At 48.3% G+C, this 27835-nt stretch overlaps 1 protein-coding gene across 4 annotated transcripts in view; it reads left to right on the top strand.

Annotated features, from left to right (window-relative positions):
* The window catches only part of itpk1a (inositol-tetrakisphosphate 1-kinase a), a 286412-nt gene that overhangs the window by 119106 nt on the left and 139471 nt on the right, over nucleotides 1-27835 (top strand). The window contains exon 1 of one of the 4 annotated variants that reach the window (XM_072492453.1): nucleotides 3925-3993. The exons of the other annotated variants lie outside the window; for them this stretch is intronic. Within the exon in view, the coding sequence (XP_072348554.1) occupies nucleotides 3940-3993 (54 nt within the window). The 5' untranslated portion in view covers nucleotides 3925-3939. Of the gene's footprint in view, nucleotides 1-3924; nucleotides 3994-27835 lie in introns of those variants that run through there. 4 annotated transcript variants of the gene reach the window in all.

Below are 27835 nucleotides of genomic sequence, written 5' to 3'. Positions count from 1 at the left end.
ATTTAAACGCAGTCCTTGGACCGGGGAGGGGGGGGGGAGATGTGGCTGCTATTTTTAAAATTTGTTTTTAACACATCCGGGGCTGGTTCAGCACAGTGGGCTAAACAGGTGACTTGTAATGCAGAACAAGGTCAGCAGCGCAGGTTCAATTCCCGTACCGGCCTCCCCGAACAGGCTTCAGTGAAGCCTACTTGTGACAGTAAATGATTATTATTATTAGCATTATTAAAACGTTGAGTTTGGCTTTTAACAAACCCTTGCTTTCCTATTGGTTGAATCTTGCTTCTGTGCGACTTTGCAGTCTCGTGGTTTAAGACTGGTTGCAAGTCAGTCTGCTTGAATGTGTGGATTTTCCAAAATCCAGATGAGTCCAAAAGCTAAGTCTAGCTATCAGGATCCAAGAGCATGTTGGATTGGCTCTGTTGACTCTGTCAGTCTGAGTGTGAGGATAGTGATGGAAAATTCCTGTAGCCAACTAGTATAGCCTGACAGACTGAATGTGAGGAAACCACTTGTTCCATTGAGGATTTACCGTCCCTTTCATCTCCAATCTTCCATTATTTCTTTCATTATTGTTTTGGGTTATGTGATCATTTTGGATGTGTTGCATTGCCTACACGTTCGAGGGCTGTGCTTTTTTGTTTAAAAAGGACAAACTCAGTGATTTGGAGATGATGGCTTTATAAAGATAATGTTCGAATTTATCTCTCCGTCGTCATGTTGCAACATCCCAGTTCTTTGTGCAACTAATTAACCTATTTTGGAGGGTAGCGAGTGCTACGTAAGGAAATGTTACAGCCATTCAACAACTACAATGCCCACAAGTAGTCAGCAGCTGAAGTATCAGTGAAAGGCTTTTGGAGGGGGGGTCAGGAATTAACTGAGGAAGGAAATGTCAGGCAGGTCTCTGGGAAAGCGCAGTTTTTCAAAAACTACATAATAATAATCCTTTCATTGTCACAAGTAGGTTTACATTAACACTGCAATGAAAGAGAAAAAAGGTTGCGTTTATATAGCGCCTGACAGGGCGGCATGGTGGCGCAGGGGTTAGCATCGCTGCCTCCCGGCGCCGAGGACCCGGATTCAATCCCGGCCCCGGATCACTGTCCATGTGGAGTTTGCACATTCTCCTCGTGTTTGCGTGGGTCTCGCCCCACAACCCAAAGATGTGCAGGGTAGGTGGATGGTCACGCTAATTAATTCGAAAAATAAATTTTAAAAAATATATACATAGTGCCTTTCACGATCTCAATGCTTCACAGCTAATGAAATATTTTTGAGGGATAGTCGGTGCTCTAATGCTGGGAAATGGAGCAAAACAAATTGCCTAAGTCAAGGACCCAGAAACAGCGATTAGGTAAATGATCAGCTAATCTGTTTTTGTGACTTTTGCTTGAACTCCTCGGCTCTCCCTGAATAGTCATGCGATATTTAATCTTGACCTCAGAGGGCAGACTGACTTTAATGTCTTACCCTCGAGATCAGACCTCCCCCAGTACAGTATCTATCTATCTGTTACTCTTTGAACCCAGTACCTCCTGACTGAAGCTGACACCTAATTAGAGCGTTTAACATCTGCTGGAATAACCAAAATATATTATCTCGTGAACCTCCCTGAATGCAGACTTCCCCAGCACCCCCGTCCAAGGACTGCGCTTAAATGTCAGCTTAGAGTGCAGCACGATGGCGTGGTGGTTCGCTCTGCTGCCTCACGGCACCGAGGTCCCAAGTTCGATCCCGGCTCTGGGTCACTGTCCGTGTGGAGTTTGCACATTTCTCCCCGTGTTTGCGTGGGTTTCGCCCCCACAACCCAAAGATGTGCAGGGTAGGTGGATTGGCCACACTAAATTGCCCCTTAATTGGAAAAAATTAATTGGGTACTCGTGTCAGCTTAGATTGCGTACTAAAACCCTGGGGCTGGATTCTCCGCACCCCGACGCGGAAATCACGGCCGGCGCCGGGGCGGAGAATCCATTTTCCCGCACAGAATCGGGACCAGCACCAGTTCCCCGATTCTGCGCGCCCCAAAAAGTGGTGTACACGGAGAGTACGCCGCGCCGCCTAGGACCTACCTGGGGCCATTGCTGGAGGCCCGCTCCGCCATTCTTCATCCTGACTGGCCAAAGTGCCGACGGCTTGGATCTAATGTGGTCCAGCCAGTCGGGAGACTAGCATGGTGGCTGCGGACTCAGACCACGGCCGCCCTGGTCGGGGCGGGCCAATCGGAGGGCAGGTGGGGCCTTGTACGTGACCGGGTAATGTCAGGGACGGGCGCGCGGCCGACCGGGGGTCTATTTTTAGGGTCCAGCCCCGCGGTCAGAATCTGCCATGGAACACGGCGCGGCGGCTGAAGCTGTGTGCATGCGCGGCCTCCGACCCGGAAGTGCGGGGGCCCGTTTCTGCAGCAAAAGCTGCTAGATTTACCCAGGCTCCTGCTAGCCCCCTGCAGGGCTAGGAATATGTGGCCCTTTCACATCAGTTTCTCTGGCATGAAAGTCCACAGTTTTGACGCTGGCGTGGGGACATAGTTGCAGGTCATTGGTTCTGGTGATTTCTATTATAGAAGTGAGAGATCTACTAAAGAAACCAAGCTGACATTGCTTACTGTAATATTTATATGTGTCTTTCATGCCCAGCACTTCGCACAATGGACTAATTTTGACAATGCAGATTCTATTGTGACTGCAGACCTAGCTGCTTATAACTCAAAACTCCACTTGCGTCAGAGACAATTGCAGGATCATTGAGCAGAGATGCACAGAGGAAATGCATGCATTAATTGTAGGCGACAAATCTATATTTGGTTCCTCAATTCCCTGCTCCAGTGTCTCCTGAAGCTGGCGATTACTTTGCAGGCCATTGGCAACCCCAACACCTGCAGCAAGTACTTCTTCTTCTGTGACCCTAAACAGTGAAAGTCAGCAGGCAGTTTGGTACAGGTGGTGGTGGGACCACTTTGCTGCCTTCACTCAGCGTCCACATGCATGTGCTTTCTGGTAAGTCGTCAATAGTGGAAGCTTCGAGGCCTTGTCGCTGCCTCGCTGAGCTGCCTCGCTGGGCACTAGGAACAAAATCTCCAAGGTTTCATATTTCATTCCATCAATATCAATCTGTCTCTCAAAAAGAAAGGTAAGCCTGCCCCTGCTTTATTGTTGGTTTGAACATCGAACATACAGTGCAGAAGGAGGCCATTCGGCCCATCGAGTCTGCACCGACCCACTTAGGCCCTCGCTTCAACCCTATCCCCGTAACCCAATAACCCCTCCTAACCTTTTTGGTCACTAAGGGCAATTTATCGTGGCCAATCCACCTAACCTGCATGTCTTTGGGAGGAAACCGGATCACCCGGAGGAAACCCACGCAGACACGGGGAGAATGTGCAGACACCGCACAGACAGTGACCCAGTGGGGAATCGAACCTGGGACCCTGGCGCTGTGAAGCCACAGTGCTAACCACTTGTGCTACCGTGCCGCCCAGTAAGCCATTCTGACTGCTACCTTGCGCTGCTCAAGCACGTATTACATTTTCTACTTTCTAAAGGCCCGTTGGCTTTGAATTATTGATGCACAGTACCTGCTCTTCCATTAACTTGTGTGGGTGTGACAGTTAGATCTGGATCATTTCATGTGACGCTTTCAGTGTCATATCTCTGCTCCGTTCAGTGTCCCCAAGCATATTAAAGCGCAGGCCTAAGAGGGAGCGATGTGAAATGATTGTATTGAAGATGGGCTATTATGGCAGTTATGCAAATATAAAGAAACACGATTCTTCCATTTCATTTGGGGTTAGTTACATATTCACAGTAAGAGCACCATCACATTCTAGCGCATTCCTTTTATCTTGATTGACCGGTTGGCGAGTGATTATAGTAAATATGAACTTTGGACTCGTACTAATTTGAATACACTGCTTCCTCGGCGAACTAAGCACAATTCAGGATGAGTGCTGGAATGTTCATGTCGTTAAGCAATATAACCACAGCAGGACACAAGGTGAATGAGCTGTTTTTATTATAGTGGGTATTATATTTCAGATAAGTCAGTTTGACTACTTTGTTTCAATGTTTCTGGCAGAACATGGAGCACAGTACTTTAGAAAAGCTCCACCAACTGATTTGTATATGTGGAGGCAATACTTCAAGCCATACTTGAAGTTAATTGTATATCAACTAAGAGCATAAAAAGGCACTTACTGAATTGTGGTGTGGCTAAGTTCGGAGGTTTGTGCTTGTAATATTTCACTCTGTAAATAAATGTTAGCATATAGATTAGCTCTTGCACTATTCTTTACCAACTGTCTTTCTTGAATATAATACTTGCACTTGGAAACATTCCTTTTGATTTTCAAATATAACTTCTGAAATATCTTAAAATATAAATGTTGCAAATCATACATTTATTTTTTGCCTACAGTCCAGAAGATCACATTTTTTCATGCAGGTGACAGTGAAATCCTTCCTATTGTGAAATCACTTAAGGCCTTAATTTCTTCCTAGACCATTATGTTCAAGGTTAGATTGGAATAGATCGATATAGGATAATAGGATGCGGGATCTGGAAAGAGGCTGGGCACTGGTGATTAGGATTATTTTCTCGATGGAGTTTAAAAGCAGGCATAGACGAGGCGAAAAGGCCCATTTTCACATCGGAATTTGTGTTTCTTGTTTCACATGTGACATCAGAAGCATCCTGACTTGCACCATCTGCGCACAATGCTAGCTGTCTGTATCATTTAAAAAGCACTGCTGCAACACACCAAGGCTCCTTCAACAGCACCTTCCAACTCACGATCTCCACCACGTAGAAGGACAGGAATAGCAGACATGTAGTAATGTCACCACCTGCAAGTTCCTCTCCAAGTCGCATACCGCCCTGATTTGGAACTATGTCACTGTTGTTTTGCGGCTCCTATGTTAAAATACTGGAGCTCCCCTCCCCTAACAGCACTGTGGGAGTATGATGCACTATCAATTACGACGAGACGAGAGTAGAGAGTAATCGAGGCTTTATTAAGCAGAGATGTGTGGCCTCCTGCAGCTGCTACCTGAAATGGCTGCAGCTCGGTGTGCACACACATTTATGCTCCGCCTACTGGGTGGAGCCAGCAGGTAGGGATCTACCCCCATACCTGTAGTACAGGAGCCTTACCGTATTACCTCTAATACAACTATTATACACACAATGGTGACTACCACAGTGTACCTACGCCACATGGTTCAAGAAGGTAGCTCACCACCACCTAGGAGATGGGGGGTCAGGGTGAAATTGGAATCTTAAGCTATAATGGTATGCAGTCTACTGTTCTGTGTCAGGCATAAACTACCTATTTACCTCCTCTCTCATCACTGACCACATCACAATGCAGAAGTCACTGTATTTCAAAAGTACTTTATTGGCTGTTAAATGCTGAAGGATATCTTGAGGTTGTGGCAGGAGCTATATAAATGCAAGTTCTTTCTCTCTTTGCTGCAAATGCCTGGACCAAAACGCCTTCAAAATCAAGACCGATAAACACCTCCAATGATCTGAAGTATAGATGCTGTTGTGGATTTTAAAATCTTTAAAAACTACAAAACTTCTTTGCAATAGTAATATCGATTACATAACTGCACTCCTATCCACCAGGTGAGAAATACCCACGGTGCCAGACTTGATTAGTTCAGGTTAAAACTGGAAATCGGATTTATTTACATCTGGAGTTTTGAGCAGCGGAACTGTTTAAGCTTACATCACAAAGACTGCACGCAACAGGCTTTTTGGCACTTTCGAGCATAGCAATTCTCTCTAACTGAGCTTGTTTTGCTCTCGACTTTGCCTTTCAGGCAGATAACAACAGTGATGAACAGGCTTAGAATATCTGATGAGTTATCACTGTTGTTGATCACTTGCCGATCATCATGTGTCCTCACATAGCTCGCATCACAGCCTCATGCTTGTATGTTCGAACATGAAGTTGTAAGAAAAAGCAACTGACAGCAATATGGAAAGTCAGCAAGCCGGGGCAGCATGGTGGCGCAGTGGTTAGCATTGCTGCCTCACGGCACCGAGGACCCGGGTTCGATCCTGGCCCTGGGTCACTATCCGTGTGGAGTTTGCACATTCTCCCCATGTCTGCACGGGTCTCACTCCCAGATTTAAAAATAAATAAATTTAGAGTACCCAATTAATTTTTTCCAATTAAGGGGGAATTTAGCGTGGCCAATCCACCTACACTGCACATCTTTGGGTTGTTGTGGCAAAACCCACGCAAACACTGGGAGAATGTGCAAACTCCACACGGACAGTGACCCAGAGCGAGGATCGAACCTGGGACCTCGGCGCCGTGAGGGAGCAGTGCTAACCACTGTGTCACTGTGCTGCCCCCCCCCATAACCCAACGATATGCAGGGTAGGTGAATTGGCTATGCCAAATTGCCCGTTAATTGGATAAAAAAGAATTGGGTACTTTAAATTTATTTTTTTTAAAAAGGAAAGCCAGCAAGCAACACCAGGCCGAACCCAAAATAAACTATCTTTAGGTAGGTTTGTTTATTGCTTCACCCTGCCGACAGAAGAATTATTTTCAGAAGCTACAATGGTATATCTTGAGGGCAAGATGCAGGCAATGTAGTCGTGAAACCCTGATGGGGAGGGCTGGGAATGCTGCAAGATAAATATAACTTAACAAAGCGTGAGTTGGTCCTATAGAAAGTGAATCTGGAGAATTGATCATGGGAAAACAAAGAGATGGCAGCTGAATTGAACGGGATTTTGCATTAGTCTTCACTATCAAGGATACAACTAACAGAAGCAGGAAATGGATTGGAGGGAGGATTAGTGGCAGTAGTGCTTCACAGTGCCAAAGTCCCAGGTTCGATTCCCGGCCAAGTCACTTGTCTGTGCGGAGTCTGCACCTCCTCCCTGTGTCTGCGTGGGTTTCCTCCGGGTGCTCCGGTTTCCTCCCACTAGTCCTGAAAGACGTGTTGTTAGATAATTTGGACGTTCTGAGTTCTCCCTCAGTATACCGGAACAGGCGCCGGAATTTGGCGACTGGGGGCTTTTCACAGTAACTTCATTGCAGTGTTAATGTAAGCCTCCTTGTGACAATAAAGACTATTATCCTGTCAGGAAAATTACAATCACCAGAGAAACGGTACTGAGTAAATTGATGGAATTCCGGAGGCTGACTGGGTTAGCACTGCTGCCTCACAGTGCCGAGGTCCCAGGTTCGATCCTCGCTCTGACTTCATCCTGGGGTCCTGAAAGAAAGCCTGTGAGAAACATAGAAAATCAGTGCAGGAGTAGGCCATTCAGCCCTTCAGGCCTGCACCACCATTCAATATGATCATGGCTGATCATGCAAATTCAGTATCCCACTCCCGCTTTCTCTCCACACCCCTTGATTCCTTTAGCCGCAAGGGCCACCTCCAGCTCCCTCTTGAATATATCCAACAAACTGGCTCCAGAAAAAAAAGATGGGGTGTGAGGAGGACCTAGGAGTCTACAAAAAAAATATGGATGGGTTAGGTGAGTGGGCAAATGGAGTATAATGTGGGAAAATGTGAAATTGTCCATTTTGACAGCAAGAATAAAAAAGAAGCATGAAATCGTGAGCGATTGTAGAGCTTTGAGCTGCAGAGTTTCCTGGGTGTCTTAGTGAATGAATCACAAAAAATTAGAATGCAGGTGCAACAAGTAATTAGGAAAGCTAATAGAATGTGAGGGGAGGTTATGCTTCAGTTATACAGAGCACTAGACCAGATTTGGAATACCGTGTATAGTACTGCTCATCCTATTTAAGGGAGGATGTAAATACGCTGGAAGCAGTTCAGAAAAGGTTCACCAGACTAATGACTAAAATGGGTGAGTTGTCTTGTGAGGAAAGGTTGGTTGGACAGGCTGGGCTTGTGTCCGCTGGGGTTTAAAAGAGTAAGAGGTGACTTGATTGAAATGTACAAGATCCTGATGGGTCTTGGCAGGGTGGATGTGGAGAGGATGATTCCTCTTGTGGGAGAATCTGGAACTGGGCGTCACTGTTGAAAAATTAGGGGTCACCGTTTAAAACTGGGATGAGGCGAATTTCTTTCACTGAGGATCGTGAGTCGTTGAAACTTTCTTGCTGAGTGGAAGGCAGCGGAAGCAGAGTATTTGTAAGGCGGAGGTGTGCAGGTATGCAAGAGGCTCTCGCACCATTCCTACCTCCTTGCTTGAGGTACGGCAGCACAGCCAAGATTGGGATTTGTAACCGCAAACCATAATCCAACAAGACTGTTCAGTGAAGCACTGATGCTTAAGATGGCACATAGAGACCTTGGGTTATGCTCTTCTCGGTCTGATCAAAATGGCAGCTTTAACTTTCAGTAAGTGGCCTCCTTTTTTTTTGTTGTTGTTCCGTTTTTACTCTTTCATGAGATTTGGGTATCGTGGCACGGCCACCATTTGTTGTCCCTTTCTAATTAGCCTTGAACTGAATGGTTCGCTCGGCCCCTTCAGAAGGCAGTTAATTGTCAACCACATTGTTGTGGGGGGTTTGGAGTTACATGTAAGCCAGACCAAGTAAGGATGGGAGATTTCCTTTCTGAACAGTCATTAGTGAACTAGCTGGGTTTTAACCACAGTCAATCTTGGTTTTGTGAGCACTAGCGTTACATCCCAGATGTTTTATTATTTGAATTTCAATCCCACAAACTGCCATGGGGGTATTTGAAAACGCGGACTAGATTTACCGATCAACCCGCCACGTGCTTTTCGACATCGGAGGTGGCCTGTCTACGGGATTTACCGGTAATTGCAACCCTCATCGTCTGGAAACCTGTGCGCCAGCATGGGACTGAAACATCCCGCCGTGTGAACACGCCTGAATGGTAAACGGATGTGATATCAGCATAGTTTAAAATCCCATTAGTGGTGATCAGTGGCCTGAACAAATTTAGTGCAAGACTTGACCTGGAGAAACCAGAGGCTGGATTCTCCGATTTTGAGGCTATGACCCATGCTGGCGTGGGAAGGAAACAACCGAACAAATGGTGTAAAATGGCCGCCAATCCTCCATTTGGCTGGGAGCTAGCATCAAGGCAGCGGTAGAGCACCCGGCTCTAGCTGCAGATACGGCCTGGAGAATTGCTGGGTCCGTGGCCGCGCATGGTGGTGGCCTGCAGTGGCCTCGGTGTGCAATGCTGGCCGCTTGCAGACCCGGTCTGCGAAGTAGTGCCCCCCTTTGGCCGGCTCACGCTCTCCGGACCACCCCCCAGCCCTTGCAAAGTCCATCTGCCTGCTGACCGGCACTCCCCCGACTGGCGGTGCTGGACTGAGTCTGCAGCCGCCACGCTGAGTTCCCGACGGATGAGACCACACGCAACCGATGCCGTCAGGAACTCGGCCGTTCGGGGGCGGAGCATCTGAGAGTGGGCCTCAGACAATGTCCTTCTACCTCGTCGCCAATGTAGTAACAGGAACTCCAGGTGACCGTCAGGAGATAACAGCAATAGACAGTTAATAAACTATTTACAGAAAATATAAAGGAACATTACATTGCCAGCCGGTGACCCTTCTAGACTGCATCTGTTCTGCAGGTTTTAAGGAACCCCATCGTGCTGGAATCGTGCGCGCTTTGCCCTGATGTTGGGCGTCACGTGGCTTCTGAGGTTTGCCAAGGCCTCGGTTGGGGAGGTCACGTGACCCCCCCCCCCCCCCCCCCCCCCCCCCCCCACCGATGTACGCTGAAACATCATCCTTTTCAGCTATTATTAAACCTTTATTGGTCTCTATGACAATAAGCAATTTTCATTTCATTTCATATGGGTTGTAATTCAATCTCTCAAATTTTCTCTCACTCATAGGATCAAAACTTGCTGTGCTAGCATTTGGTATTGCAGGTTTTGAGAGCTGGGTGTTGGGGGGGTGGGGGGGGAGGCATGGGGTTGGTGCAGGATAGATTGGGCTGTTGGGGGGGGGGGGGAGAGATTACAAGGGGCAGTGGTGATGCGGAGTTGGGAGGGTTCGTGCATATGTGGAATTGGAGCAGGGGTGGGCCACCGGGCTCCTCAAGTAGACTACTTGGCTCCTCAAGCCTGTTAGCTTGGACAATTTTCCATAATTTTTGACTTTAGTTGGCCAGAGAAGCACAAATTCCATAAAAATAGAACCCGGAAAACCGGCAACAAACCCCCTCATGTGCCACGATTAGAATGCTTGCCACAGGACTATCTGTCACTCTGGTACAGGGCTTTTCAAACTCAGGTTAGCAACCTGCAGGTGGGTCGCGGGCAGGTGTCGGGAGGGTAGCAGGGTGATCGGTCGTGGCGTTCCCGATTGCAGGAGATCAATGGCCGTGCCCGGCTTCTCAGAATGCCCGCTGTGACCGGCTTTTAAGTTGAGAATGCCGGTCATGACCGGCCTTTAAATGTGAGCGCTGGAGGTGGTCCCGCCAGAGGCGGCAGCAGAGAGCAGATCACATGTCCGGCATGTACCCGGACGACACGTACCCTGTATGCCTGTGCTTTGGGTGCGAAGTCACACAGGAGAGATTCCACCATTTTGTAGCTGTCAGCGAGCAGGCAACAGGACTGTGTGAAGAACTGGAGATGGATCATTTTGAAATAAGAAAGAGTGGGTCAGAAACACAAACAGACCAGGATCTCACAACAGAATATTCTTGGGAGAGTCCACGGCAGGACAAAGCAGTGCTGGTGTGAGCTGTATCCAGAGCTCTCCTCTGGTGAACAATTCATTGAGAAGAAACTGAAATGGGTGGCACAGTGGTTAGCACTGGTGCCTACGGCGCTGAGGACCCGGGTTCGAATCCCGGCCTTGGGTCACTGTCTGTGTGGAGTTTGCACATTCTCCCCCTGTCTGCGTGGGTTTCGCCCCCACAACCCAAAAGATGTGCGGAATAGATGGATTGGCCACGCTAAATTGCCCCTTAATTGGAAAAAAAAATAATTGGGTACTCTAAATTTATTTAAAAAAAAAGAAGAAACTGAAATTGGAACATAGCAGTGTGAAGATGATTTCTTGAGGTATGGCGTCGGTTGCGACGGTTGGCCGGTTGGATAAAGTGAGTCCGGGGGGGGGGGGGGGGGAGTTTTGAAAAACACTGCTTTAGTATATGCATTAGAAACAATGAGAATCAGAGATTATATCTCTGACACATTCTTCCTATGAAAGGCCGTGAATACCACAGTGTCAGACCATTGCATCAGGTTAAAGCCAATAGGTTTGCTTTCAAACAAAGTCGAAATATTAAGAAAACAGTGACAATAAAGTCAGTCCAGAGGAGATTGATGTTCTCATTGTAAAATGTATTTTTAAACCATTTGTTCCATTTCTTTGGCTTTTGGTTGTAACAGTCTAGACCTTCCACAATGTGATGGCTGTATATGGGTGATACAAAATTTGCGATCTTTACACAAAGACAATCTGTCTATTACAGTGGAATGAAGATAAATATTTATCCTGTTCGATGGCTTGCGATTGATCAACTTCAAAGAAACAATGAAGGAAATATGTGAGGAGCAGATGTTCAGAGCTTGTCCAGGCCCCATATAATATCTCTTCATGCTTTGACATAGTAAATTGATTAGCATCCAGGACAAAGTTTCAGTGCCTTGGTTTATTTCCAGATCCAATGGTTTGGATTGAATGCAAAGCCACTTCCTTGTTGGTTTCCATTTCGGAGCTGAGGCCAGATGAACAAGCTTTCACCTCGCTTGTTCCAAACGGCGGATAAAAACTCTCTGCTTCTGTGCCAAGGATACCACACCACCAGTGGTCCTCTTTTTGTGCCTGTCGAGAGGTGGGTTTGCTAGTTTGCTTTCTCCTCCCAGGATGAGAATTTGATGGAAGGGAGAGCTTGTGCCAAGTGGGGCCCCATAAGAATTTGTTATTTCTTCAGTTCCAGTCAAAGCCAAATAGCACCCATCCCAGAATTGCGTTTTCCGCAGTATCGCTTGTCGGTAGGCCTGCCATCTAACACACAAAGGGTGGGGGGGAATGGACTGAGGTGAGGAGGGTGGTGGCAGTGAACGAATTTGAAATAAGTAGAAGGAGCCGTTATAGCTTGGGTGCCATAGAGGTACATGTTGAGCTGGCCCAGCAAATATTGCGCGAGTCCATCTGGAATTGCAAGCAAGTGGTAGCCTTTTAATTGTCATTCTTGAATAGTTGAATCCAGGGGCATAACCAGAGAATGTGTAGGAAGGTGGCAGTAGATCCTTCAACATTCAGTGGTATGGGGAGAAGAGATTTGGAACGTGTGACATATAACACATGATCTTGAATTTTCTGCGGGTGATGGTGTTTAGGATTTCCACGATGCTCCTTTAGGTCTCTCACTAGTTCGCCACATCCAGTCGCGATTCTCTGATCGTGAGGCTAAGTGTTGACGCCATCGGATACCCAGGACGCTCCAGCTGCCGATCCAGGCGTCAACTGGGTGGCGCGGGGTCCGCGCATGCACAGTGGCTCCCTTCTCTGCGCCGGCCCCGATCGGGGGCCAGGCCACAATGGAGGCCCCCCCACAGGTCGCCCCGGACCCATCCACGCGAGGTCCCGCCGGCTAGGAGCAGGTTAGAACGGCGCCGGCGTGATTCGGGATTTTTGTTACAGCCGCTCGGCCCCCAACCGGCGCCGCGTCGACCACGCTGGCGCCAATGGCGCCGATTCTCCGCTCTGCGGGGATTCGCGTCCCGGCAACGGGGCGGTGTGGTGCGATTCGCGTTGATTCTCCGGCCCGGCCCCGGGCTGAGAGAATCCCATCCCCAGACTCTCTTTGGGTTGTTTGCTGTTGCCTTTTCCCTGGAGGCAAAGCTGGTGTTCAGAGTAGTGCTGTGTCTTGGGGATTATCATAGAATTTACAGTGCAGAAGGAGGCCAGAAGGGGATCTGCAGGAAGTGGATGGAGAGTTGACTTCGGGTGATGGGCTGGCTGCGTATTACCGTGCACTAGAATCTGCAAATGTGTATTTGGTTCTGAAGGCACTGGAGTTGTTCAGGCTGAGCAAAGTAAAACTTGTTGATTAACTGACGGAAGACCAGTGGCGGGATTCTCCAATAATGGGGCTATGTCCCCATGCCGACATGAAAACCGGCACCAACCACTCCGGTGAGGAATTCTCCACTTTCTAGGGGGTCAGGTTGATGCCGGAGTGGTTCCCGCAGCTTCAGTCGGTGCGGATTTGTGCAGAATGGCTGGCGTATTTCCACGCATGTGCGGGGGGGGGGGGTCCCTTCTCCGTGCCGGCCCCCAGGCAATATGGTGGAGCCCTACAGGGGCCCGGCACGGAGGAAAGAAGGCCCTCATGGAACCAGCCTGCCCCCCGATTGCGGGCCAGGCCACCGTGCCCCCCCCCCCCCCCCCCCCCCCGGGGTCGGATCCACCCCCCTCCCCTCCCACCTCCCAGGACGGCCCCCGCACACTTACCTGCCAGGTCCTGCCGTGTGTGAGGTGAGTAATCCATGCCGGCGGGACTGGGCAAAACATGTCGGCCACTCGGGGCTCGGAGAATTGCCGACCGGCGTGACGGGAATTCCGCCGGCGCCCGAAAAACGGCGCCGGAGAAGAGGGAAGCCGGCGGCGCGGGGGGTTTGCGCCTCCCCCGGGGATTCTCCGACCCATATGTAAATAGCCTTGCACAGAAATATCAATCGCTTATGTTTATACGGGGCCTTTAACGTAATTAAAAATTTGTTTCAAGTATGATACTGGGCCAGATAAGGAGATATTGGGCTGGATTCTCCGATTTCCACACTAAGCGCTGACGCCGGGGTGGGAACTGTGGCATTTTACACCAGAAAAAACGGTGTAACAGCTGCACCGATTCCAGCACCGTTGTGGGCTAGCGGCCGCGCCGGGTAAACCTCCCGGCTCCCACGCTACAAACGGTTGGAGAATGGCCACGCAGGCTGACGGCGGCGGCGGCGGAGCCGTGCAGCATTGTGCCGGCCGCACTCGGACCGATCTGCCAAATAATGATCAGTCCCCACAGCCCTCGCCGAAGCCCCCCCCGGCCAGTGGCACGCCCCCCCCCCCCCCCCCCAGCCCCCAATGTGGGCTTCCAATGACGCGCCAATGCCTTTTCAATGGCGTGCAGCGCGCAACGTGATGACGCAATTTCAGAGTGGGGGGGGCGTCAAAACCGGCACCACCCCTGTTTTGGGCATCGGAAGGGATTCTCCGCCTGATTGCCGATTACGATATCGGCGTCTGGCAACGGAGAATCCTGCCCATTAGGTCTGGTGAATAAATGCTTGATCAAAGAGGTAGATTTTAAGGCGTGTCTTAAAGGAAGGAAGTGAGGTAGAGGAATGGAGAGATGTAGGGAAGGAATTCCAGACTACGGGCGCAGGTAACTGAAGTTCCAGCCACCAATGGTGGAGCAATTGTAATTGGGAATGCCCAGAATTAGAGGAGTGCCGATATCTTCGAAGGTTGTGGAGCTGGAGGAGATTACAGAGATGGGGAGGGGCAAAGCCGGGGGGGGGGGATTTGAAAAAAAGGTTGAGAATTTTAAAGTCAAAGAAAAGTACCATTTAACTCCCAAGTGTTGGTGCTCCACACGTCTCATCCTTTTTCATCCAATGGCATAAACATCCCCCTCGATTCCTTTCCTCTTGTTTATCCAGCATTCCCCAGAAAAAGAACCTCTGCACTGATTATCTACTCCTCGTGGGAGAGGGCAGCACGGTGGCGCGGTGGTTTGCAATGCTGCCTCACGGCGCCGAGGTCCCAGGTTCAATCCCAGCCCTGGGTCACTGTCCGTGTGGAGTTTGCACATTCTCCCCGAGTTTGCGTGGGTTTCGCCCCCACGACCCAAAGATGTGCAGGTTAGGTGGATTGGCCACGCTAAATTGCCCCTTAATTGGAAAAAATGAATTGGGTACTGTAAATTGGAAAAAAAAAATACTCCTTGTGGGAACGGGTTCCGCATTCTAACCACTCTCTGACCTAATCGAGATCTTTAAAACTCTGAAAGGATTTGGCAGCGTGGTTACAGAGAGAATGTTTTCATTTGTGAGACAGGGGTAGAGCTGCAGTCCATCAATATAAAATAGTCAGCAAGGAATCCAATAGGAACTTGGGAAGAGATTTCTTTACTGAATATTGTGAGAAATTGTAAGTCGTCGCCACCTCAGGCAGTGATTGAAGTGAATTGTACAGATGTGTATAAGGCTAAGCTAGACTAGCATCTGAAGGAGAACAGAATGGAAGATTACCAGAGAAAGGTTACGGTTCAGAAAGTGGCCATTCAGCCCATCTTGTCTGCACCGGACACAAAAGGAACTAGCCGCTCATTTTACGCCCACATATGCACTGGTCCATATCCTAACATATCCCAACAATGTTAGATGTAGATAAGGAAAGATGGGAGGACATACAAGTGGAACATAAACACCGATATGGACTGAATGACCTGTTTTGGGTGCCGTATAACCTTGATATTCCTATTTAACTAATTTCTCCTGAACTTCCCTTTGGAGTGGGTGAGCAACGGAATAGGTGGGTAGCCGATTAGTAGCAATTAACTGATCACATGGGGCCAGATTGGTGAGACTGTTACGATCATACTGGTGGCTCCCAAGCCACTTGGTCGACGAGGCCTCCTTCATATATTCATATATTCCCCACCCCTCTTAATTGTTTTTGCCCAACAGGCTGACAGCTGCAGGCATGGGGAGGAGGTCCACTCCACAAATTAGCTGACCACAAATCACACACCATCTGAAGTTGCCTCCTTCTTGAGGCCCACTCGTGTCCCCCTGCCTGCCACTGCAGCGCTCATCGTGCCCGGAGTGGCTGTTGGCAGGACATCACAGCGGGCCCTCCCTTTTTGGGTCAGTGGGGTACCCGTACCACCTGGATGCTGCTTCAAGAGGCAACCTCTAAATTGGCTGCTTCAGTAAAACTGCATAAAAAGATGGCCAGGCATCGCCAGTGAAGTCGGGGTCCACTTATGGTCAGAATCTCAGAAAATCTACAAAGGTGGTAAGGGTCCACCCATTGGGCGGGATTTTACACGCAACCCACCCATGTGTTTCAGGGCAGCGGAGGCGGCCAGCCATTGGTTAGCAGCAGGATCCTGTCCTGCTGTTGTCATAGGTTTGCCATTGACTGCACCCCTCCCGGTTGGGAAACCCGCAGTGGGACCGGATGATCCCGCCGGTGTAAACCGCCGGGGAATTTCAGCCATTGTCTCTATATCTGCCTTTTCAAACTGTTTCATGACCTTAAAGACTTCTATACATTCATCCCGTAATCATTTCTCCAGAGCTAATAGCCCCAACCTGTTCCATTTTTCCCTGATACTCAGGAGCTCCTATTTCTGGTATCATGCTAGTAAATTGTTTGTTTTTGGGCCTTCTCCAGTGCCTCTGTTTTCTTTTTATAATCTGAAGACCAGATATTCTGGCCCTGGTGTTGATCCATCTGGGGATCCTGATTTGAATTCACAAGTAACTGTGAGAGCTGCTCATTGTGCCAGTTTGGGAAGACGCCAACACACCCAGAGGGATCTTCAGAGAAGCACAGGCTTGTCTCCATGCTGCAAGGATTAATGTGGCCACAAGGTGTTTGTAATCTCTTGCCTCATTCTGCGGGGTCTGGGAAGTCGGGCAGGGGAGTGTGTAGGGAAGCACAGATCGTGATATTGGGAATGTATTTATAGTCTGCCTTTTTAGTGGCGGTCTGCAGAGTTTTATTTGCTTAGGAGGTTTGAATTTAGTTCAACAATAGAAAGCAAAAACTTCACAGTAATGGCGGGCAGGATTCTTTGGTTTCTCAGTGGGATTGTCTGTTCCCGCTGCTATCAATGGGAATTCCCATTTGAAGCCACCCCACGCTGCTGGGAAACAGACTGCCAACGAAGGCCCAGATAATTCCGGCCATAAAGCTGGACCCGTGACACTGAGCATTGATGTGGAAATTGTTTCCAATAATGGATGTGTGAGCTTCTGACCAAAGATTGTGTAATTTTCCACAATTCCTCCATGGGACCCTCGTCTCTGCTTCCTCCTGAAGTAGCTGTGAGCCGCTCTGGGTTGCCTCCTTCTGCATTCCTTGATCCACCATTGCTCAGACGTGTGGTTGACGGTTTCATGATATATTCTGGAGAAATCCATCTGAACATAATAAAAATGAGCAGTGGTTTGGACAGTTAAACCGGTTTTCTGTTTGTTCCTTCACTTCTCTTTTCCCACAAGTGCAGTAATAGTTTAATCGCTACATGTAAGGCAGCTGGCCATATGAGGTCTCGGTGTTAAGCGAGCAGTGAAGGAAGCGGGAAGTTCCAACAACCGAAACAAAGGGATGACCCACTCTCTCCGCGAGTGCCATTAAGCTTTGGATGTACCCATAATAACCAGCACCAACCATGTGCCTATACCAAGAAGGCAAAATTCCGACTATTTTCCCCACAGCACGTCAAATGTGAATGTACAGTAGATGTGCAAAGGTATTCTAAAAATTCAAAAACACATGTTTAATAAAAATGACCATCTATTCAAAACCTGTTTAATATCAGTGCTGACGATAATGATAGTATAAATGATCAAATTTCTGCCACCGGGTGCTATCCTATACCTCTGTGCCCCATCCCCCACCCAGGGAGTGCTTTCCGATGGCAGAGACAGCACACGGTTTACCGCCGGCGAGATCATCTGATCCCGCCGATGTCTGGGGCATTTTGCGTTGTTTGCCAGCCGCGCCACCGTGGAGTCCAGCGCCGGGGGCGCAATCGGTCCCGCTGGTGGGAAGGGCCAGGGAATTCAGCCCTGATTTCGGCTTCGGAAGATCACTTTACCAGGTTTTCTGATGAGCCTGTGGCTATCCAGTCAAGAAAACGAATAGACATTGAGGTTTGCCATGGAAACGGGGACTATTGGGCGGGCCGGCCTCTCTGAAGGAGGACCTCCTTTGTTCCGCCGCCCCGCAAGATCCATCCGACACCTTCTTGCGGGGCGGCCTCAGGGAGGACGGCAAACACGCATGCGCGGGTGATGCCAGTTACGCGGCGCCAATGCCCGGCGCGCGTGAATGACGCGACACCGCACCTAGCCCCCCGGGGGTGGGAGAATAGGGGGTTGGGAGCGGGCTCCGACGCCGGAGTGAAACACTCCGGTTTTCACTCCGGCGGCATCGGCACTCCGATGGGAGAATTGCGCCCAGGGAATGGAGAAAATGCCATTTGCCACCCCGCCGGATGAGAGGAAAGGAACATTGAACAATAAATTAATGCCTTTCACTCACGAGGTGTAGCACCCAAAACTGAATGTGATCCACCTGCATTCCAGACGATAGCTGGCCTAGCCTGTGTATGATCACGTCTTGCTTCCTCGCTCTTTATATTCCACTTCCCTTGAAATAAAGAACAACATTCCATTTACACATCTGATTTATTCTTGTAGTTTTGCACTAACTTTTAATGATTTATGCAAGTGGACACCCAAACCCCACTCCTCCGCCTGACTATCTATTCAGAAGATATTCTGATTTGCCTTTCCTCATATCACACCACTCCACTACAAATGGTCCCGAGGTTAAAGGCCAAAATATACATCAAAATAATAATTTTTATTAGTGTCACAAGTAAGCTTACATTGACACTGCAATGAAGTTACTGTGAAAATCCCCCAGTCGCCACACTCCGGCTCCTGTTCGGGTACACAGAGGGAGAATTCAGAATGTCCAATTCACCTCACAGCACGTCTTTTGGGAAGAAACCGGAAGAAACCCACGCAGACACTGGGAGAACGTGCAGACTCCACACAGACAACGACCCGAGCCGGGAATGGAATCCAGGTCCCTGCACATGTGAAGCAACAGTGCTAACCAAAGTAAAATGACAGCACTTGATGATTAGGGATTTAAGAATTAAACTCTTTTTTTTTTTCATTTAAAAAAATAAATTTAGAGTACCCAATTTATTTTCCAATTAAGGAACAATTTAGCGTGGCCAATCCATCTACCCTGCACATCTTTGGGTTGTGGGGGTGAGACCTGCGCAGACACGGGGGATGTGCAAACACCGCAAGGACAATGACCCGTAGCCGGGATCGAACCCGTGTACTCGGCGCTGTGAGGCAGCAGTGCTAACCTCTATGCCACCGTGCCACCTGACAATTAAACCCTTGAGGAGCTGTCTGAAACCACCACACACCATAGGATCAATGTGAAACAAGTAAAATCCATGGGATAAGCATGCTCCCACTGAGAGAAGGCAGAAGAGTTTGTGCAGTGAATATCATTGGGTCATACTCAAATAAAGATATTGAAAGAGAAGGAGTGGAGGTAGAAAATCAAGCACGATTGGAGTGATTAGCGGAGTTGATTTGAAGGGCCATTTGGCCTATACCAGTTCCTATTATGTTCTTGCACTCTTCCAGCTTACACCAATACTGCTGAAAGGGAGGGAGAAAATGCAAAGTTCACAGGGTCTCTCCGCCAGTGGAGCACCTTGGATGATTTATCTGCCATTCCTCCTCATATTCGCCAGTGATGGCGTAGTATTTGCATAAGGGTTGGATGGACCCCAGTATCAGTTTAGCTGTTTTCAAATCCCAATTGTGAGCCAGACCTGTTCCCTTCATCCCTCCCATGGCAGGGGACGGTACCACAGAGATTTGGAGTGTAGAGCAATCGCCTGCCATGAAGAGGAATAATTTGTTGTTCCTTCGTTGTGTGTAGACCAGGGATCAGGCGTTCAGTTTTCTTTTCTGAGAGCTAGCTTTACTAGGTCTGTTTTAGTGAGACAGAATTGGCAGCACGCACCGTCCAAACCGCTTCCTAAAAAGGAGAGCTTTACAGCTGTGTTGTAATGAAGAGGTTGGTTCAGAATCAGCATAGATGTGGTTTCTGTGGGCTGGGGTGTATAATGTTTATTTCAGGCGGTGTGCAAAAATATTTTCCCTCCTCAGAGGAGCAAAATGGGCTTCCCTTCTCCTGCTAACTTGTAAAGTGTAGTGATTTTAGGAAAAAAGGTCTTGTGTAAAAACAGTTGCGATTTTGCTTTCCTGTTGTTGAAATGTAGTCTGTCAATTCTCACATCCTGATTTATTAGAGGCCACTGAGTTTAGATTAGCTTGGACTTATCGGCTTGGCTTAAAGTGGGAGCTGAATCAGGTGGAGACGCAAAGGAAACCCTTTCTTCCGTTGCCATGATGGATGCACATTTCCCAGGCGCACGCTCTGCTTGGCAACGTGATTCCAGCGTATTTTCAAACACTTGAGTATCTATCTCAGAGCTGACGCTTTATGGTTGAGTTAGATTTTGCGGTTAACCCCCTGACTCCCCAAGTTGGGACTTTTCCCAATTTTAGCGAGCCACTGCCAACGCCCTACACCCATTCCTTCTATCTCATACAATACAAGATTTGTATTCCTAAAGTGCATTTCGCAACCACAAGATGTCCCAGAGTGTCGTAGTGTCAATGGAGTACTATTGAATTGTGGTGACTGGTTGTTGCGTGAGATTGTAGCGTGAGACACATGGGCAGCCAATTTGTGCACATCAAGCTCCCACAAGCAGCAATGTGATAATGAGCAGATAATCGTTATTTGTTAGTAGTAATGCTATTTGAGGTAAATTTACGGCTGGAACACCAGGTTACTTCTTGGAAATGGCGGCATCATATCTTTTACATCTACCCAAGAAGGCAAATGGGTCAGTGATGGGCAACCTAGGCTGGTGAGTGGGTGAGTGGGCCGCGTGTGTGTCTGTCCTTCTTCGCCTCAGTGGGCCGCAAGATTGAAGTTGGACATGTTCCCTAACCACGACCCCATGAATAAGATTGAATGCATTTAATACGTGCCGAATATTTCACGGCGAGTTATAGAAAATGGTTAATCATTCGTATATTAATAAAACTGTCAACTTCTAGTGGTGAAAACAAAATAAATATTTACGCTTTCATTGGACACAGAGGGAGCGCACGGCTCTCACGGTCAACCTTGTGTGCAATCAGCACGCACCCCTCTTGCCCTTGCTTTACTTGCGCATCACTTCAGTCATACAGGTAGGAAAAAAAGCTACGTGGACGGGAAACCTGGCAAATCTGCACGTAAGCACCAGTTAACAAAATGACTTGTGGGGCGCACTCAGAACCCTGATGGGCCGTGTGTGGCCCCTGAACTGCAGGTTGTCCACCACTGAGATGGGGGTCTAGGTTTAATGTCTTTCTCAAAGATGGCACCTCTGACAGTGTCGTACTCCATCACTGCTGCACTGGAATGCAAATGTAGACTCTGTTTTTGTTCAAGACTCTGGGTTGAACCCACAACCGTCTGACCCGGGCGCAAGTCCTGCCCACTGAGTTACAGGCAGCACCGTTTGACTTTGTGTTGCTAAAATTAGGTTCAATTGCAATTATGGCAATCGGAAATGTTCGTAAAGGATAGGACGGAGGAAAATAACTTGTTTGCATTGGGCAATTTAAGATCTTTATTGTCCTGCACCTCTCACCCTAGGGTTGGATTTCTGGACAGGTGCGTGTAAAATTGTTTCAAATGATCATTTCGGTCACAGAAGAAATTTTTTGAGTTGCTGATTGGCCAGGCAGATCAAAGAGAAGTAGAGGCTCACGGAATCCAAGGGCAAAGTGGATGCAAAATTGGTTCAGCGGAAGGAAGGAAGAGGTGGTAATGACTGCAACAAGAGTGGGGTTCTTCGAAGCTCAGCTCCTGGTCCCTTGCATTCTTCGATGGGGGCCGTGATTAAGAAGTTTGCAGGTGATACAAAACTTGACCGTGTATCAGTGGCCTGGTCAGGTGAGATGTAATTCATTAGTAGAGGGCAGACAAGGCAAGGGAAGATAAACGGCATGATACTGAAAAGTGGACAAGGGAATCATGACCATAGATCCTTGAAGATAACAGGACACATTGCTAAAGTGGTGTTGATGAGGTAGATTTTAGATTTAGATTTATTGTCACGTGTACCAAGGTACAGTGAAAAGTATTGTTCTGCACGCAGTCCAGACAGATCGTTCCATACATGAAAAATAGAACCCATGATAAATACACAATGTAAATACACAGACATAAACATCAGCTGAAACATACAGAATAAAGTGCTACAATAGTAGAGAAGATGCGTAGAGAGAGCAGTTCAGTCCATAAAGAGGGCCATTCAGGAGTCTGGTAACAGCGGGAAAGAAGTTGTTTTTGAACAGAGGGGCTGTTTAGCACAGGGCTAAATCGCTGGCTTTGAAAGCAGACCAAGGCAGGCCAGCAGCACTGTTCAATTCCCGTAACAGCCTCCCCGAACAGGCGCCGGAATGTGGCGACTAGGGGCTTTTTGCAGTAACTTCATTTGAAGCCGACTTGTGACAATAAGCGATTTTCATTTCATTTCATTTCACATCTTTGGCCCAATGGCAGAGGTTGGAAGGGAGAATAAGCCTGGTGGGAGGGGTCTTTGATTATGCTGCCCGCCTTCCCAAGGCAGCGGGAGGTAGAGACAGAGTTAATGGATGGGAGGCGGGTTCGCGTGAGACTGGGCTGTGTTCACGACTCTCTGTAATTTCGTACGGTCTTGGGCCGAGCAGTTGCCATACCAGGCTGTGATGCAGCCAGATAAGATGTTTTCTATGGTGCATCTGTAAAAATTGGTAAGAGTCAATGTGGACATGCTGAATTTCCTTTGTTTCCTGAGGAAGTATAGGCGCTGTTGTACTTCCTTGCTCATAGGATCGACGTGGGTGGACCAGGACAGATTGTTGGTGATGTGCACACCTAGGGATTTGAAGCTGTCAACCATCTCCACCTCGGCACCATTGATGCAGACAGGGATGTGTACGACACTTTGTTTCCTGAAGTCAATGACCAGCTCCTTAGTTTTGCTGACATTGAGGGAGAGATTGATGTCATTGCACCACTCCATTAGGTTCTCTATCTCCCTCCTGTACTCTGACTCATGGTTGTTTGAGATCTGACCCACTAAGGTTGCGTCATCAGCAAACTTGTAGATGGTGTTGGAGCCGAATTTTGGCACAGTCGTGTGTGTATAAGCAGTATAGTAGGGGGCCAAGTACGCAGCCTTGCTGAGTACATAGGTATACGGATATTTTTTTTCAAAAATATACTTTATTAAATTTCTAAAGAAAAAACATTACAAATACGTTTCAAATAGTCATCACAGTAAAGTATGATAATATTTACATTTTATCCAGAGGTCCAGATTCACTCTTGAGGCGCTTCAATTCAATAATGAAGACATTACATAGATTTCAATATTTTCATTACAATTCTTTTCAAAATATTTACATCGCTCATGTTGCACCCTGCGATGTTTCCATACAGTTACATATATTTAGTATTAATCAGCCAGAACAAAGGGTTTACACAGTTACCAGCCCCTCGGTATGCATTTGCTGAAAGACTATACAGCCTTTCCCCATTGCGCCTTGGCGGCATCTGCCCCAAGATTGAGTGCGTCCCTCAGCACGTAGTCCTGGACCTTGGAATGTGCCAGTCTGCAACACTCGGCCGAGGACAGTTCTTTGCACTGGAAGACCAACAGGTTTTGGTCAGACCAAAGAGCATCTTTCACCGAGTTCATGATCCTCCAGCAGTAGTCGATGTTTGTCTTGGTGTGTGTGCCCTGGGAACAACCCGTAGTGCACAGAGTCCTGCGTCACAGAGCTGCTCGGGATGAACCTCGACAAATACCACTCCCATCTCTCTCTCCAGACCTTTGCAAAGGCACATTCCACAAAGAGGTGAGCGACTGTCTCTCTCTCTCTCTCTCTCTCTTCCCCCCCCCCCCCCCCTCTCCCCACAGCTGCTTTGTGCAGCGTGTGACGGTGCTGAGACCTCCGGGCGTGCATGAAGGATCTGACAGGGAGGGCCCTTTCTCACCACCAGCCACGTTGGGTCTTGGTGCTTGTTCGAAAGTTTTAGTGATGAGGCATTCTGACAGATGACTCTGACCGTCTGCTTAATGAACCAACCAATATCATCCACGTCTTCCTTTCCCTAAGGGGTCTCGAGAACATTTTGTGCGGACCACTGCTTGATTGCCTTGTGGTCAAAGGTGTTTTTCTCAACAAATTTTTCCACGAGGGACACGGCACGGTCCAACTACTTGGAGCATTCCGCGGCAACAAGGCCAGACCCATCCTTCGCAACACCGGGTACAGGTAGAACCTCAGTACGTAGTGTTACTTGAACTGTATAGAACAGTGGATAGGCCCCATATAGAGTACTGCGTATAGCTCTGGTCCCCACATTACGGGGTGGTCAGGAATGTAGGAGAAAGAGTATGTGAGAGACTTGCAAGGGTGTAGCCAAAATAGGAGAATTTTAGCTTTTTTAAAAAAAATGTTTTTTTTTAAATTCTCCTTTTTCACATTTTCTCCCACATTTACACCCATCAACAATAAACAATAATCAGCAAGATATGTCAGTCCCCATAGTAACAACAATCCCATCTACCCACCAACCCCCAAACCTCAACCCGCTTGTCTACATAAACAAATGGCAAAAAGGAATCAGGGATTACCCGTAGTCACCCTTAATCTACACAGCTCCCCACCCCCCAAACCAATGCCGTCCAGCCTCTAAGAGAGTACCGTACATGATACCCCAGAGTTGTACCCCCCCCCCCAAAGTCTCCAGTTCCTCCCGTCCACTGCCTCTTGTAAAACTCCTCCTCCCAACCTCGGTTCCCTCCCCCCAACTTTCCACCCCGGCTAGACCACTCGGACCCTGTTCTGCCAGGCTCCGATGGCCGCAGCCCCTCCCCCCACCTCACTCCTGTTCACTGGCCGGCTTAAACCGGCCAGCGTGGAGGCCCCCGCCCGGGTCCCTTTCCCACTTGCCCGGCCCTAGGAAAGCCCAAAGATCCCCTTTTAGCACACAAACCCCGCATATCCACCTACACCCCAAAGAACTCTCATTTCGAGTGAAAGTCCCGTCCCTTCCCTTGTCCAAATATATACAACATTGGCTCCTTTAGCCTCTACACCTGCGCGCAGTGATACAAAAAAAAGAAGAGAATACAGTCATGAGGTTACATTGGCACATGGCCGTTCCTCAATTTGTCAGTTCTGCCACAGTCCTTCTTCCTTCGCAAACTCCTCCGTTGCTTCCGCCGTTCCAAAATAAAAGTCCCCGAGCTTATAAGTCACCCTCAGCTTCGCTGGATATACAATGCCGCACTGCACCTTGCTAATGTACAGTGCCCTCTTCACCCGGTTGAAGGCAGCCCGCCTCCTCGCCAGCTCCACCGTAAAGTCCTGGTATACACGTGCTCCAGCCCACTGCACCACCCGCTTCTGCTTGGCCCAGCTCAGGACCTTCTCCTTCACACTGTACCTATGGAAGCACAGAGTCACTGCCCTTGGCGGCTCACTCGCCTTTGGTACAGGCCTCCACGACCGATGAGCCCGATCCAGTTCATATCGGGAGGGATCCTCCCCATCCCCCCAATAGTTTTGCCAGCATCGCGGCAAAATACTCAGTTGGCTTTGGTCCTTCAACTCCTTCGGGCAGCCCCACAATCCTCAAATTCTGTCGCCTGGATCTGTTTTCCAGATCTTCCATTTTTCCTCGCAGATCCTTGTTAGTGTCCATCACCTACCGCATCGCCTTCCCCATCGAGGCAAGTTGTTCACCGTGCTGCAATAACGTCTCCTCCACTTCCTTCAGCGCCTCTCCTTGCTCTCGCACCTCCGCCACTGCGCTCGCCACAGCCGTTGTCACCGGGGAAACCGCCTCCTCCACCACCGCACTCAAAACCTCCCTCATCTCCTTCCTCATCGTCTCCATGCATTTCGCAATTTGCGCCAACTGCTTTTCGAATTCCGCAGCCATCACCTTAGTTATTTCTTCAGCCGTTAGCACTGTGGCCTCCCCTGGCGCTCCAGCCTCCATTTTCTTTGTTGACCCCGCGGTGACCTTTCCACTCCCCAACGGACCTTCAGCCGCTTTTTTCTCGGCCGTTTTTTTGGTGTTTTTTGACATCCTTCTTCTCAGTGCGCTGTCTCCCGACTTTTACTGCCGTCGCTGGCCCTAGGACTGGGCGTTACTCCCCGACAATGCCGTTCCCGAACGGGAGCCCTCCAACGCGCGGCTGCCTCCCGCCCGCCGTCACCGGAAGTCCGGAGAATTTTAGCTTTGAGGAAAGATTGAATCGGTGGGGATGTTTTCCTTTCAAACAGAGGAGGCTGAGGGAAGATTTCATTTGTGATATGTAAAAACTGTTGTGGGGCTTAATTGGGGTCGATGGAAAGTGCCACAGCCGAGAGGTCCATAACCAGGGGGCATAGATTTAAAGCAACCGGATTGGAGGGAGTCGAAGGAAATGTTTTTCATCTAGATGAGAGTGGTGGGAATCTGGAGCCTGCTGCTTGAATGGGTGATGGAGACAGAACTTGGATATGTACTGGAAATGCTGCAATCTACAGACCAAGTGCTGGAAAATGAGATCAGGCTGGATCAATTTATTTTCAGCCCTGCACGGACACAATGGGCTCTTTCTATGCTGTAAATTTATGTGATTCTTTCCAAGCTTCATATTCAAAACACGAGCAACCCAATTGCAAACTTGTGATGTATATTTGTGACCCCTGACCTTTGGACTACAAGGGATTTAGGGCCAGGCGGGAAAGTAGGTAGCAGATGAATCGTGATCTTTCTGAATCGCGCAGCTGGTTCAAGGGACTGTATTGCAGGCCCCACTTCTTCTGAAAAGTTGGGGGAAGCAGACAGGTAACAGGAAGTGCAGTTATCTGGAGAAATGAGCATAGTGCATTGATGGAAACGTACCGTGTGAGAACGCATGGAACAAAGAAGAATGAGCTTTTAGGAGGGGAAGTGAAACAAGAAAACAAGGAAATAAAGAGCGGTATGTGCTCGTCGGTTTTAATCAACGTCCTGTGGTTTGTATTGCAGCCTGAGCTTGGTGTCTTTAATTCCTCTCCAATCTGACCGATGCGGTCATGAGGAACCTGTGCATTGTGGTATCAAAATAGTTTGATGAATAAATAGTACGACTTTACTACATAACTGCGGAGGGCATGGCCATTCCAGGAGGCACGAATTCTTGATCGTGTGATTAGCTGGCCGTTCTCACTAATAGAATCTTATCAACAAAAAGAATGTTCCATTATACCTGTCCCGTCCTTGAATGAAAGTATTTCTCAAAATGAGCCATCCTAAAGGTTTGATGGCCGAATATTAGCAGCATCAAAATTGCCCGCAGATTGCAGACAAAATTGACATCTTATTTTTTAATCATTTGAGCATCACCTGCAAGGCCATGATTTGCCCTCAGGCCACTTAAACCTCCCAGAATACAGCAGCTAGTGCTGTAAAAGGAGGCGTGGCGGGGACGTTCCAGCACAATAATGAAGTTCTTTAAGGGAATGTTCGCTCCGTACTTCTGGAAAAGCCGGGATCAGAAGTCAGAAACGTGGAGCACTGGTGTGGTCGAGAAAACGGTGATTTGCAGCTCCTTGGGAAATTTGGGCCTACATATCCATAGCTGCGTCCTGGCCAGTGCTGGACTTCATCTGTGGTCAGGATTCAACACCAAGCAGATTTCAGTCACATTTTTTGAATAGCTGAAGATACGATTGAAATGTCTGGGATGAGATCTGCCAACTGACGATTTTTATCTGCACTTTAGAGGAATACTCATTTTGATAATGCACTTCTTGGCAAATGAACTGTGGGCAGAGTTCTGGATTAACTGCTTTAAACTGCAAGGACTGCATCACTTCTTTTCCAAAATGGTTTCAATTTGAGATAATTTCTACGAATAATGTTTCTTCCCCATTTAAAACAAAGCTTTCAGGCAGGTGCTTTGGATTGCATGTAGCTTTTTTAAAAAAAAAAAAGAGGCGCATTTATTTCCTGCAGTTTA

Source organism: Scyliorhinus torazame, chromosome 2, assembly GCF_047496885.1.
Source record: "Scyliorhinus torazame isolate Kashiwa2021f chromosome 2, sScyTor2.1, whole genome shotgun sequence".
NCBI lineage: Eukaryota > Metazoa > Chordata > Chondrichthyes > Carcharhiniformes > Scyliorhinidae > Scyliorhinus > Scyliorhinus torazame.
This window is presented reverse-complemented; position numbering and strand designations above follow the sequence as displayed.